General features: G+C 44.0%; 1 protein-coding gene across 1 annotated transcript in view; it reads right to left on the bottom strand.

Moving 5' to 3' along the window:
* The window catches only part of LOC130534758 (cell adhesion molecule DSCAML1), a 65,806-nt gene that overhangs the window by 39,726 nt on the left and 10,117 nt on the right, over positions 1-15,963 (bottom strand). Inside the window, exon 3 of the mRNA XM_057049283.1 lies at positions 11,787-11,933. Within this exon, the coding sequence (XP_056905263.1) occupies positions 11,787-11,933 (147 nt within the window). The remainder of the gene's footprint in view (positions 1-11,786; positions 11,934-15,963) is intronic.

Genomic DNA, 15,963 nt, shown 5'->3' on the forward strand with positions numbered 1-15,963 from the left:
TCTTTCTTCCCTCTTCTCATTTTTTACGGTTTTGTCTCTGCGCCTTCTGAAGGTTTGGACGCATAAACGATCGTAATTTTTGACTTCTGACTTTGATAGGAGGCTTTGCAGCAGGCGATGACATAACCTATTAATACAGCGTCACTTGCTCTCCCGACTCGGTGGTGTGAAACGTGTGATAGAATGACTCTTCACGGCTGTGATGGACTTATTGAATATCAATATTCTCTCCAATACCTGATTGTCTACCCTGTTAATTTAATTTCTCCAGAGCCTTGCATGTCCCTATGCATCCTGTGACCTTTTCATTTGGCCAAGAAGTGAAACAAAGCACAGACACTGGAGCGAGAGCTGTGCTGGGATAGTAGCGTGAGCGCCAGTGCAGTGAAGTCCCTTTTATTTTTATTTTTTCATCCTTTCTCCACTCCTGCAGTTAAACTTTAATGTGTTTTTTCCCTCTCAAGTACTCAAGGAAACTGAAAAAATGGCTTTGGTTGCAAAAACGCCGGAGTGGCTGTGTGTGGCTTCTGTGTGGCACTATGGTAAGAAAGGGGACATTTACGGTAAGTGGGTGCTGGTTGCGAATAGGAGGTGGAGGGTGAGGTCACAACGTGATGCCTGAGTGGTGTTTACAAAAGTGAGCAAAGCCGCAGACAAAAGGCAGCCATTAACACGGACACCCTTTCCCGCCATTACTCAATTTGCCTCGTCCTGTCCTTCAACACAAACCTGGAAAGAACAAACACAAACATCCACAAACTCTCTATTTGTCTTTTTTACAAGGCGACACGACCACCTTGAGGTTGTGAAATTTAATAAACTGGCAACTTCACCTCAGGGGCTGCTGCAAGCTCAAGATTAGGCTAACCATGAGCGCTGCAGGAGAGATGACACTTCACTGCAAAGTAAAGAGAAAGTTGGAGGCAAGTGGGAAGACAAAGTCCTTCGATGGCTGCCATGTTGTCGTCTAGAGTCTTGACTCACTGGCCAACTGCTCTAACTGACTGTTTTTCTATGGGCTAACCAAAAATCATTGTGTAGAATGGAGACAAGATCCAGCGGCCTTCACATATGCCAAACACACACCAGCAGATCTATCAGGATGCTACATCCAAAGTTAAAGAGTATTTTCAACTTGAGCAAAACTTCAGGTTTGACAAATGGTATTCTGAGAGGTTCTCATTAATGAGCAGAGATTTGCCAAAAGAGACAAGACAGAACTGCAGTTCAGTCCGAGGGGTAGGCACAAAAACACAGCCACTCGGACTGTGTGCTGATGTCTGCGGGCTTATTATTGATGGCTTGGGGCCACTGATCAAATGTACTGAAATGATGCATCACATCAAAAAAGACTCTTTCCATGACACCCAAAGCTGGTCATCTTCAGTCTTTTATGCATCCTAATGTATTTTCTTTTTAGTCAGCTTGTTTAAGAGGAAAGGGAACGATATATTTAGTATTCATGGCAGGGTTTAATGGCAAGAAAAATGAGACTCTCTACTGTATGTATAAATTGGTTACATCACCTCAAGACAGCAGAGGAGCAACTGTGACAAATCACACTTGCAGAAGAAAAAAAAATGCTGCTGATGGACAAGCTAAGAGTGTGAATGATGGCAAAAAATGGATGTGCATGAATTTAAATGAAAAGAGTGTGTTAAATGGTTGGGAAATGGCATTCTGTCTACTAAAACAGTATCGAACAATAGGTGCATTTATCCAATATGGCCCATTTGTTTACTCTGCATTTATCATAGCAACCAGACCAGAGATTCTCGATTGTTCTGGTCATGCTTTACCCTCTAATGAACAGCGTTGCGTCTTTCTGCCAGTGACATTCTAGTGGGTGTGGATGGTCGTCAGATGCTAACAACAGTGCTAATGAACGTGGACCCATTTTAAGCCTGAACTGCTGGACATTTTGACAAGTTTGGTTGTCGGGTTGGTGATGCACCTTTAAAAGCTACAGTGCAATCTTCCTCCTGCCGTATATACTCTGACGAGATGCAGAAAGTTAAATCTGAGCAGTTCGCTCAGACGGATTTAACGCGACAACCACAGAATCCCAGCGCCGACACCAAACCAAAACATGCCTAATGGCTTCAAACACACCTTCTCTCCCTCTCTCTGTGCCCTCTTATCCCACTCTTCCCTCTGGTCCTAAGGGAGTGATCTGTGCCACCACAGAGACAACAGATGGGGCTCAACATCATCCAGAGAGGGAGGGAGAGAGGGAGGGAGGAGGAGAATGAAGTGAGGGTGCGTTAATTATTTACATCACTTGGTATTGGAATATTAATGCTAAAAGCAATCGGGCAACCCTTCATTAAATTAACTGGAGATGTAGGGATGGGGACACAGCGTTGAGATCGGAGATTGGTGAGCAGAGGGAGGGGAGAGAACGACAGAAAATGGCGTGAGAGAGCGAGAAATAAAGAGGGAGAAAGAGAGAGAGGAGCACACTCTGTTAAATGGGCCCTAAAATTAGTGAAGCAAAAACACCTCCATTAAGGAAGCCTATATCTCTCCTTTCCCCTCCATTCCTTCCTCTGCAGTTCTATCTCTCTTTTTAAACACTTCTCTTTCTCCCTCAAACACACAAAATCAGTGTTTTTTTATCCTACAGGAGTCTCCAAGCCTCTTCCAGCCATATGCATTTCTGTGCTGTCCCTCTTAAGTGCCTGTTCAAATTTTAAACATGCTTATGGTGGCAGAATGTGTCTCCGCTCCACATGTGCATCTCTCTGGAGACTACCATCTCTTTCCTCCTCGGCAATTGTTCTTTCTTATCTTTCCACTGGATTTTTCCTCCCTCCATCCCTGCCATCTCTTCTGCTCTTTACATGCATCTGTCTTGCTTACAGTACCTTCTACCTGTCAACCCCCCGCCGCATAATCGTCACACAAACGAGCCACACGCAAACCCAATAGACAAGCACGCACGGGTGAGCACGAAACCATGCTCGTGCAACCAGAAATGCACAAACTGAAATGCAGGGACAGTAAAGATCATATGCACGGGCTCTGATGGCGCTCGGGTGCTTCTCTCCTGCACAGCAACACATTGCGTATATGCAAAGCCGCTCTCCCTATTAGTGGAACGCTGCTACGCGCTGTTGAGTTATGGAGAGGGAAAACCTCCAGTCACATCCACTGGTTATCAACAATTACCCACCCCTCCACCTGCCACCCCGGCTGAGCACCGCACTGTCACGTGAGTGAAACTCTAAGGTGACATCTGCGAGTGGGACTTTAATGATCACCACAACACCCGAGGAATTTATCTCATTGAAAAATGAGGTCGCTTCCTTTTGGTGGAGGAAGATCAAAAATGGAAAGTGAGGCTTCCGAGATGCAAATGAGGTCCCAGGGACACTTGTGAAACAGAAATAAAAGACCTGCCCTTTCTCAAACAGAAAATCCTGGACACTTTGTTTTAGTCCTCTCTGCACATTCCCGTGACCTACAGAAACTGGACGACAATCTTTCATCATTTTAAGAAAGATAACTAACTTCAAACAGTAAAAATACTATTAAATTTAGCAATTTTAGCAGAGCAACAGACCAGTGTGCTGCAACATTAACCAAGGGAAGTGTGTGTAACCCAAGACTGTCTCTGTTTTGCAGAAACATGATTTTCTTTATTGCTATAACTGACACTTTCACCACAATATATAAACAAGTCCATAGTTTGGTTTTGTCCACATTTCACAAATGAAAATGTGGGTTTCCTCAATCATCTGAGGGGAGATTTTGTCATTTTTGGTTTTGAGTTAATGTTACCGGTATGTTAAATATTGTATATCAGAACAACTATGCAACTCTGCATTTTAACCCACCAACTCCAAAAGCAAAAACTTGCTGTTTATTTGCTGAGTTGGAGTAAATTAAATTAGCTTCTTTAGGTATTGCCAAACTTGCAAATTCAGGATTTTAATTTGTAAGAAAAAAACTGCTTTAAAAGTCACAAATCAGCTGGATGAAACTTCAGTAGAAGCTTCAGGCAGTGGAAACGGAGAGTCCCAGGATGGTTCAGGCTGTTTCATGAGCAAAAGGTTAGCTTGACTTTCACATGCTGGAGATGTAGGATCATCTCCTAAATGTTCCATCCATCATCTTTCCATCGTTGAAGTCAACATTGTAACTAATTATTTCCGCTACATTTCAGTAACAAAAAGGTAACTGATCCCTAACCTGACCCAGCCCATTCTTCCACTACTGTGACTCCCACCTAAAATATCAAGACAATATCAGGTTTTTTTTAATGTTGCAGACACGAGAGGCATGTTACCATTTTAAAACTTGGCAGCTTAAATGTAGTCAAAAAGCTGCAGCACAAGCACACCACAGTCGATCTGTTGTTATTTATTAAACAGAACCTTTATCCATGAAAACACTCTTGTGTTGCTTCTCTGTCCTGAGGGAGCCATAGTCAGCTATTCTCAGTCGTATTACTTATCAGAGGCTAGCTAGGCTAATTTAACATAAAAACTTGAATCATCCAGCCTGCTTATGTTCAATAAAAGTGAACCAAGAGTGGCAAAAGTGAAAATGTCATAAAAGTCAAGTATAAGAATAAACCAACTGGCGGTTTTACATGGCTTTTTGGACGCCAACAGCCGGTTTCTGACTGAAATCTCAAATAACTCCTCAGGACTTGAGCACCCTGTAAGTCAGACCATTAAAACTGATTATCACGTTCAGTGAACACAGACACTACCATTTATTTTGAGCTCATATCAAAAGCGCTAATGACTTGTCAAAAAAAAATCCAACCCTTCTGATTTATGGAAATAGCTTTATACTAAAATATATTGTAGGTACAGTAAGGAAAGAAAAAAAAGGCCAAAAAACAATTATATTTACTGGAACAATTTTCTAAGGTGATTTCTATCCAAATTCTGATTTGTTTTATGCTATTTTGTCTGGTCTTTTCATAACACCTACTACTATTATTATTGTAGATTTAATATCTAGATACATTTATAGACATTGCATAAGACAATTTTTTAGGTATTAGGTGTTTTGGGTAGTTTCAATAGATTTGATGTGTAGATAATTAGATATCTGTGAGTGTGTGTGTGTGTGCGTGTGTGTGAGTGTGTGTGTGAGAGAGAGAGAGACAAAATAAACATGTCACAACAGGAAGCAAATCAGTAGCTCAGGGAAGGTTGAGAGAGAAGGAGACAAGGAAACATGTTCAGGGAGTTCTCGCAAGAGACATTGGAAACACATCTGTCTTTTCTCCAGCGGGAGGAAGAGAAAACTCACTGCGCCCACAGTGTTGTACAACATTGACTACACGGGCCAAAAAGAGCACTTTTTAAAATACCAAAGAAGTGGCAGAGAAAGCTGGAGCGCCGAGGAGAAAATAAGCAGGTGAGGGAAGAATCTGAAGAGGGCAGGCGAGCTGAAAATAGCAAATAAAAAAAAGAAGGAAAAATAATGATGCAAAACAAGCAGCGGTCAGGTGGGTCTGACCAGTGTTTGAGAGGCATAAATGTCAGGTCAGGCTGGGAAAGAAGCTCAGCAGGAGGAGGGGGGTGGTTAAAGATGCAAACAAGACAAATGAGGTGACACGGAGAACCAATACGGGACCTCTGAGGCGGCGTTTAGGTGCAGCGGTTAAATAAAACTTTTCTAAGCTACCTGCAGAAAAAGAGGCGCAGCTGCTGACGTAGAGCAGGTATTGATGTGTGTGTGGGGTTAATGTTCATGCATGTGCTGACACACCAGTATATGCCTAGTGGGAGCCTTTAGAGCATCCCATACATCCCAGAGAGCCCATTGATTAGCTATTAATAAAGCATAGAGATGCCATTGCTCACAGGGGAGGTCAGCGAAGGCTCTCACGCACACACTCATGCACACACGCACAAGCAAACGCAGCTGCAGAGTTGAATAGAAGATCAGGGGAATAAGAAGCTTAAAGAATAAACAGAAAAAGCCTGTTTTCGTCAGATGCACCTGTCGTGTCCACTCCCTCTGCTATTCTCACCCCCCCCCCACACACACACACACACAACCGTGGTCATGTCAGGACACATCTCGGTGATGAAGAATCAGATTTGTCAGACAGGCCGCGTTTGCATCCGTTTCTTTTTGCTGCAGTTTCTATCCATTTTTTCTGCGAGTCATTCGGCCCAGTGCTTTTCCACCTCCTGCTCCGCTCCGCTCCTCTACTTGCCCCCCTCCCACCATCTCTCTTTCCCTAGCATGTACATCTTCAGGTCACGGGTCATTAAGTCGGCTCCAGAGGGGCTCTGCATGAAGAGGAGATCTCTCATATTTTCCCAGCTCCCTTCATGATACTCAAACACAAACACATGCATACATGCATTTCCTAGCCATGACCAAAATGCAAACATGGTTTTGGATTTTATTTCCTCGGTGTGTTAAAATTGTCATATTTGTGAATTGTATTGCATTCAAAACTTCCAGGTGGTGCAGTTAGTTGTGAACTGGCCAAAAGTGGGGCTTCATTTTTTTTTTTGTTTAAACTAGCTAAGAGGACATGTTATTGGAAAAGGTCACATTGAACATATTCAAATTTCGACTCCAGCCAGATGTCACACACACTGTCAGACTGTAGGACATGCTTGCTTGCAACTTCAAACACACACGCGCACGAGCACACACGAACCACCATTGCTTTGGACTGTCAAACAACATTAGATTTCAAGGTGGTGTCAACGGGATAATTAGAATAACATATCAACTGTATTCTTCATTATAGGTGTCATCTTCACTTACTGTTGATGGCTGCTCCCTGACACCCCCCTGCACACACTCCCCTTTTCCCCAACCCCCCAACCTTTGCACACACATGCCCATTCCTTTCCCTGCTATATGTGATGCAATCACCAACAGCCATGGCCTTAAGTGTAGATCTGATACTTTGAACCCACATCATGCATTAGTTCCAGCTAAGGGTGAAGAGGAAGAAAAGGAGGAAGAGGAGAAGGGAGCTAAGGTGAGGCTCAGCATCACTGCTTGAGCAAAAAACATCACAGGGGGGCGTAATGAGTAATGTGATGATGTCAATTCTGCATCTTTAAAAAACCCAACCCTGAAAGTAATTTTGTCGTCTCTATTTACTGCCTGTTTCCAGCGCCTGGCTGTAAACACGACGAGCCTGGATCCAAATGAAGGACGGCGAAGCCGCATTAAATTAAAAAAACACATTGGCCTGCAGGTCAGAGATAAAAAGAAATCTTCAGATAAATTCACATGCAGCCATGCACCTTGGTTGCGTGTTTTTAATGAATAACCAACTAGCAGAGAGGAAAGGGAGCCATCTTCTCTCAGTAAGGCCAAATGAATTCATCGAAGTGCTATGCAAATGTTCCCTTGGCTAACGAGACTGCCTGCATGATTGGAGTGCCATTAAAATTCTCCTCATGCACAGTCTTCTCTCACTTACCTCCCTCCCTCCTTCAATCTTCCTCCATTTCAATCTCTACACAGAGCATCTATCTATCTATCTATCTATCTATCTATCTATCTATCTATCTATCTATCTATCTATCTATCTATCTATCTATCTATCTATCTATCTATCTATCCATCCATCCATCCATCCATCCATCCATCCATCCATCCATCCATCCATCCATCCATCCATCCATCCATCCATCCATCCCATCAATGTCTGGGCAGCACTCAATGCCCCTGTGTCTCTGCTCTGTCACACATACACACGCACATACGCGCACACACACACATACACACGCACACACGCACACACACACACACACACACACACACACACACACACACAGCTCAAACAGAGCAGGCTCAGAGTCGCTCTGCACCTGTTCTCTCTGTAAAACATCCAAACACAAGTGCTGAATAAATAACCTAAAACAAACCACTGCCAGGTTCACTCTGACACACACAAACACACACGCACACACACACACACGCACACACACACACACACACACACCTAAGCCCATAGACACACATGAATAAATAAACGCTACCTATTTCCCCCTCACATCTACTATGCCACCGTCCCACCTCAAACTGCTGTCCTAAAGACAAACACAGATTCATGCACATTGTGTGTGTGTGATGTCCGTGTGTGTGTGTGTGTGCCTGTGTGTGTGCGATATTTAATGGTCAGAGAAGGAATGAATAAAGGGATCGTGGAAGATGGAAGAGATGTGGTTTCGTGTGCATGTGTGTGTGGGGGCATTTAGTACTCAGATGCATCTTTAATGGTGGGACACAGTGGCATTATAGGGCTTCTGCTCCCTTGTCCTCCCTTGGGTGCTGGGGACAGCAAGAATATAACACACACAAACACACACACATTAACTTGTCACTGTCCCACCCTCTCATGTGTCCTCATACATCTGCAGTCTTACCTCCATCCTATGCCCACTTTCCCATCTGCATAATTCAGTATGGCACACTTCTTCGCCACTTTGTCTTTCCTTTTTTGCCTATTCTGCCCTTTTTCCACATATTATTTTTCACTTGCGGGTTTGATGGAGTGGAAAAAGCGCACGATGCTTTGTCACTTTAACGCGCCCCAAAGTGGCTCTGCTAAAGGATGAATCAGGGAGAGGAGTTAAGAGAGGAGTGCATAAAAAGGTAAAGGTCTTCAACAGAGTGGCCACAAAATGGAGACTGGGACAAGAGAGAGAGGGAGAGAGAGAATCTCCATGCCATCTCTTCTCAGATCATTAAAACAGTATTTCTCATACGCAGCAGCTAAAACGTTTCACAGTAATTACTTGCCAGAAATTTGTGAAATGCTTTTGAATAAAAACGGATTAAAATTAGATGATGATTCGTAACAAGTTGTGACAGGACATAAATATGGCCTAGTGGGGTGGTTAAACTTACTACCACATCTCACAAATGGTTTGTTGTTCATTTTGTTTTAGATTATTAAATTACATTTATTACATTGTTGTCAGTAATAATGTAATTTCCAATTCTGCAAATTAGATAAACACAGACAGACAGACAGACAGACAGACAGACAGACAGACAGACAGACAGACAGACAGACAGACAGACAGACAGGCAGGCAGGCAGGCAGGCAGGCAGGCAGACAGACAGACTATTATGATTTACTCCTGGTCACTGAAGTATAGTTTAATACAGCATATGTATACATGTGTATTCATGTATATGCTGGTGTGAACAGGTGCACCGTGTGTGTATGTGTGTGTGTGTGTGTGCGTGTGTGTGTGTGTAGTGAAGTGGAGCCGTGCGGATGCACTAATAAAAATCAGGCAGCGATGCATCCTCACACCTTCTTCATCCCGCCTGCCGTTTTGCACCCGTTACCATGGTGACAGATAAAACTCACACTGTTTTAAGCTCCAAATGGAGAAGACAGATATGAGCTGGGTGACACACATACACGCTCACACGTGTACACACGCACACGGGTGAAGTTCCACCATACACATCCGCCGGCGTCCTCTCTCATTTGTGAAAGATTAAATGTTACTTTTTGCGGCGACGTTGGCAAACCATCAATTAGAGGGAGAGATGTGGTGAGATGGAGAGATTGTGGGAGAAAGGGAGGTGTGACAGGGGAGTAAAACAGCATCACAACCAGTCAACACACAAAGCCCTCCTCTGTTTTACTGTCTGCCTGTCAACTCCCTCCTCCTCCGATACACGAACAGGCCTCGGCGCAGATTTGGCTGTCAACTAGTGACATGACACCGCGGCAGGGTCGTCTCACAGTGAAGCCAGCTGTCAGCAAACACCCTCCTGCCTCTTTATCAAAACCCATTCAAACTCTGCTTTATTGACCAACATGGCCGTCTGCGTGGCATGTGTCATCCTGTCAAGTACCCTCCGTGCAGACTATCGCTAATAAATGGCACAGGAATAACGTAATTCATGGATGGATGATGGAGTGGATTACTCTGTGTGTGTGTGTGTGTGTGTGTGTGTGTGTGTGTTGTGTGTGTGTGTGTGTGTGTGTGTGTGTGTGTGTGTGTGTACGCGCATGTTCCTCATGTTGACAGAGGCCACCAGTCTGTACCAGGAAGGCAGAGAAGAGGCTATGAGCCAATGAGGGAAGAAGAAGAGTACTGTGTTTCTAATAGGCCCTATTCATGAGTGAGAGAGGGGGAAAGAGAGAGAGAAGAGAGAGAGAGACAGAAACAGAGACAGATACAAAGACCAGCAAGCCTTGCAAGCAGAGCTATAGTGATGATTTTTATTAATGAATAACTTTAAATATGCAGTAGACACTATTAAAAAGTGCGTATACACAGTCTCATGCGATACTGTGAAAAGGTTCCCTAAATGGCAAAAAATCTATCTATATCTACATCTATCTATATAGTTATTTAGTTTAAAAGGGGCATTTTCTTACAGGCATTTCTTTAAACAATTAAATATTATATCGCTAATTGTAATGATCGTTGCACCTAAAAATGGTGCACTGAGACCAATGAAGATCGACCTGAACATGCAATTAATTACAATTGATCAACAACAATTAAACTGAAAAAAAGTCTTCTATATTTTTTAGATGCCATTAAACAGTTATATATGATGGTCACTTCCTGTGTGGTGAAACTAAAATGTCAGGATAGAATCACACTTTTTTTTTTTATAAAACTAACTTTGGTGAACCAAAATACATGTTTTATGGTGTGTTTGTGCACGTGCATGTGTTTGTTTGTGCTGATATGTAAATGTTTCCCCCTCAAACAGACTCTCCTACTCTCAATCTGAGCGATCTGTGACAAGCGAAAGGGGAATCCAACAGAAAGCGCTATCGATCCAGACTGGAAACCCCCCTCAGGCCACACACATACACACATAACAGCTGAGCTGGATCAATGTGCGCTCCCAAGTGAAGGACAGAGCCATGCAAACACACACACTCACACTCCACCCAGACGCACACTACTGAGGGAGATTAAAGGGTGCTCGGCATCAGGGCACCGAATAAAGGGCAGAGGGAGCGATACGTATCAACTGACCTAAACAGTCTCATCTGACACCTTGCAATTTGCCACGGCTGCGCATTGTTAACGCTACACCGCACGGGCCTGTTGTGCCTGCGCCCGTGCACGCGAATGCAGCAGGCAGGAGTTGTAAAAGTGATCCTCTTTTTCCTCATTTGGTTAAACGTCTGAGGAATTCGACAGAGAAGACACCCTGGAGGTGTGGCCGCTCTCTTTTGGGTGACAGTGATGAACAGCTAAACAGATCTATCACTCATCAAATTAGATCCCCTGAGCCCACACACACGCACACACACTCACACACAAGCAGCACAGGCCCAATAATGATGGATTTATCCATCCTTGCAAAGCAACTATTAACCACAGCATCATCAGGTCCTGTGTGAGCACCCGGGAGGAGGCGGTGTTTTTTAATCACTTTTTTTAATCACAAGGTTTTTTTTCTGAAAATCCTTCAGTGGGGAAGCAAGTGATGGACAATTAAAATGATTAGTGCAGGGTGCAGAAATATGGAAAAATTAAGAAACTGCAACCAAATAAAACATACACACACACAAACTCACACACATTAAATGATCCTGTCTAAAAATAACAGGGGAAAGCTCTGAGTCACTAAATTTAAAAAAAACTGGATTATTGATGAAACTGGATTATTTGCTTTCCATTATTTTCCACCATCTGATCAAACACTGCGAGTACAAACGCCCAAATGGGCCTCACATGGTCAAACACCAGCCAGAGAAACAGATCCGGCAAGGTCATATTGAATGGACTTTTGGCTAATTGTCCCTGCAGGTGCTCACCGGAGCTTTTGGGATGTTCTTTTCTTACCTGGGACAATGGAAACGGTGTCTTTCTCCCAGGACACCACGCTGACGTACTCCTGGACGACCGAGGGGATGAGGCACTTGAAGATGGCGACATTACCCCGCATGGAGCGCTGGTCAGCCACACGGACTGTGTAAGGCTCCCTGAACACTGGCATGGAAAGAAAAGAATGGTTTTTAATCAGTGGAAGGAGGATGTTGGAGGGTAAAGTACTATGGACCAGTGAGAGCTCTGAGATTGAGAGAATAATCATTTCAGAAAGAAATTTAGTGCTGCATTAATATGACATATTACTACACACAAGGACACTACAACTGGTATCATTCAGTTCCGTTTAACCCAGAGCAATAGCAGGGTAAGGCCTACCAATTAATCCAGTCTAGTGTTCTGTTTAACCACATTAACCCAGTTTTTTTCCTGTCCTGAGCAGCACATTTGAAGGCAAACTATAAACACAAGGAGGGCTGACGTGGAGCTGCATTGAAGGGTCCGCACGGCAAGTGGCCCTTTGGCCTTTTAAAAACACAAAGCCACAGATGCCGGGAGACGGCGAGGACTGGAGGTTCCCTCATGGCCGATGCAGCTGTCACATACAGGCGCCGGGCATCAGAAGCATTGCCCCTGCACATGGCGTGTAGAGCAAAAGCTTGTGAATCTGTGCGAAGGATGGCTGCGATTAGGACTGGCCTGACGAAAAAAATCAACAGCCTGAAGCTAACCGAATTATCTCTCCAGTTAACTCCGTCACCATCAGATTAGCGAGAAATGTGAAGTGCTGAATCAGAGCACAAATGTTCATTAAACAAATTCAGGAAGTGACATTGAATTAATGGATTAGTCTGGTGAGGTGGAGAGACAGGTAGTTCAAGGGCACGCCGGCTTCTCTGCTTGGACACTGAACTGTGTTTACTAATCCCAAATACACCAAACTGTGCAGATTGAACCCCAGGCACCGCATTAATTTCCACCAGTACAGTTAAATACTAGAAATCAGCCAGAGTTGAGATGTATTCATCATTGATATTCACTCAATTAGGACGGTAATGGCTAAACAATGGAAAACACACACATAGAACAGGAGTGGCCCCGCCCTTGCTCGTGTTCACGCTCTCCCACTGCTCTCCAGTGATATAATTAACGCCTTGCCTGAAGGCCAGTTGCCTTGGTCATTAATAATCCTTTATGCCAGCCTCCACTGTCACTGGGGCCCAGTGGAATCAAAGCAGATGCCCTTGTTCAAAATGGGGAGGGGGGAGCATTTCCCCCTTAATACTGAGGATTAACTTCCGACATCCATCCTAAGCTTCAGCCCAGGTTTACATTTTCATAATGAGCTTTATTTTCTCTTTATTTCTAATAAATCAATCTGATCGAGTGGAAAAACTCAGCTGAGGTTTATTGATATTGGATTTCCTTTGACAGTTTTAGTGTGACAATTGCTGCATTCTTTCTAAGCTATCTTCTGTGGAACAAATCAGTTGTCGCTTTAGTCACCTGACAGACATTAGCTAACATGAACCCAAGGTAAGCAACTGTAAAGGACACATAATTCCAAGTCAAGACTTTATTTTAATTCACTCACTCAAACAGCGCCTGCTGCTTATTGATGCTATCTACCTACAGATCAATACCTGACATCGACTGAGTAGCCTCAGCTGTTGTGGCCGAGCCAATTCTTTCAATCTTTTATTTACTCTCTGAGTGACCCTCCTGTCTCTGGTCAATATTGGGCAAAATCCCCAAGGTCCACAGTGTCCTGCGCACAGCATTAGAAGCCCGCTTGAAGGCTTGTAAATGTTTGCTGTGATGACACTTGAGACCAGCGAGCGTCACCTCAGGTTTGTAATGTCTCTCTTCTGACCCTGTTGTGTCCTGTACACGTTAACCTTGAAGAAAATACTGTTTGCCCCACTCCCCTGCCCCATTAAATTCAACTAAATCACCCCAGAACAGCAACCTGCCCGTGTACACAACCACGTAACCAGCTCCAATAAGAGCCATCTACCGTGATAGCATTGTCATTTAACACACGTTCCTCCCCCAAGATATGAAAGACACAGAGGGGAAAAGAAATTACATATTCATTCTTTTAAGCCTTGTGACAGGATGCAAATGGATAGCCTGGCTGATTTGTGTGTAAATTGCACTCCCACTCATCGCATGCGCAGCAGAATCATTAGGATGTTACTGATGCCTGACTATAAGCAGCCTGGTTGCCTAGGAACGAGCAAAAACACGGGTCTGGTACGCTGGGCGCACTGGGAGGCAAGTCTTGTATCACTGTCGCTTCAATAATTAACGATGGGGGAAACCAAATACTGCATTTACTTATTCATAAAGCAAGCAGCAAAACACAGAGAAGCAGAGAGATAGACGAGGAGGGAATAATGAAATGCAGGAGAAATGAATGTGTCTCATAACTGAATGGATCAGTTTTATATTTTAAAAACAGAGGAAGCAGGTCCTCTGTGTCAGGTTCAGGGACATTACAGTATTCCTGAGGACTTGTGCGTGAGGAAAAAGATGAACAGGGCAGAGAAGGGATCCTGACCCCTGGCCTGAGCCAACATAGCTCTGCATGATTAAGTCAGGACAAAGAGCCGGGAGGTGAGCTCATAGAGCAGGTGTCCCTTGCTTCTATTGTGTTGGAGGTGCTGGCATCACAGAAGCCGAGACATTTGGGCTCCGGCGGAAGTCATCTGGCACACAGCATGATTTAAAGGCCTCCCTAATAGAAAATCACATATCTTTTAGTGCATTAAACTTAAAGATACTTTACCAGTTGGCACCCACACCTACAAACTGGTGGCCTGCTCATCTGGACAAATAGCAGGTTTAAATGCTGAACATGCAGCTCGGGAGGCAACTGAGGCGTCAGTACTTTCCTCAAGGTCACTTTGACAGTTAGGCTGCAGGAACCTGCGATTGAACTAATAATGACCCCTGAACCACCTCAACCACAGGAGTGGCGAGCAGATGTAAATCATATTTGCAGAAACATGCTTATAAGAGTGGTTTTGCTTCATATTGTTTTGGATTAATGTGTGTTTCCTGGATCACTGTGGCTGATTAGACTCAAGGTCAGGCTATTATAGTAGGAGTAGAGAAATTTGGCTGAGTTTCCGGTTGTCTTGGTGACAGCTTTTACCATTTTGTTTTAGAAATCGTGACAAATGGGCCCAAACAGAGAAGTAAGGTGTCTTTTAAAGTCAACCAGTATGAATTTTGGCTTCATTATGATAAAACTGATGAACAATGGAGATTGACCAAGATGGCTTTTATATGAACAGGTCTCATACATTGTAGAGCAGCAAAACGATGTGTGCTGTTGACCCTTTAAGATGCTTCATCTGTGACAAAAGCTGCACCTGAACCCCCCCAGATTAGCATTTATGACACTGCCTAATTCCTTAAATCGTCATGTTTTCCGCAAGCTTGTATAGTATTACATATTACACCTACAATGCATTGCCGCTGACTGGAAGAAGAAGATTCCATCAAAATGAAGAAAAAAATAAAAACATATATAAGCAGGATTTAATGAGGCACAATGGGAGGCAGAGTTAAAACAAAAAGCACTAATTTCTTTTCTTTTTTTTAAAAGCCCACGTTGTAATTTTCATAAATGTAGAGCCATCCAGACAGGTGCTGAAGCTATTATTGGACCTGGATGAGTGTGCACGGGGGAGGCAGAGTTATGGATGTGAAGATGTGAACAGAGGGACAGAGGGAATCAGGCGGATGCTGGGGGGGGACAACTTTTGGGGAAGGTGTCACACTGCGCGCTGTCAGCTGCCATCATTCTCTGGCACTACCCGAGACAGGACGTGCCACACCCTAATGCTCACGCCTCTGTCACCCATGGCAACTGCAGGATGGCGTATGGCTCTGGTGTGTGTGTGTGTGTGTGTGTGTGTGTGTGTGTGTGTGTGTGTGTGTGTGTGTATGTGGGAAGGGGTGGGGGGGGCAATGGGGGCAAGTAATCAGGTGCCAACACTGACATGTGAGCCTGGGTTATGGAGTTGTGGTTGCCTCAGCATTTAATTGATTAATTGTTGTAATTATTTGGGCGGGAAGGTCATCCTGGCACTGAGGCTGTTTAGAAGGTCACTCACACTGGAGAGATTGTCCTCAGCTAGGTGTGTGTGTGTGTGTGTGTGTGTGTGTGTGTGTGTGTGTG

This window comes from Takifugu flavidus, chromosome 12 (genome assembly GCF_003711565.1).
Source record: "Takifugu flavidus isolate HTHZ2018 chromosome 12, ASM371156v2, whole genome shotgun sequence".
Lineage (NCBI taxonomy): Eukaryota > Metazoa > Chordata > Actinopteri > Tetraodontiformes > Tetraodontidae > Takifugu > Takifugu flavidus.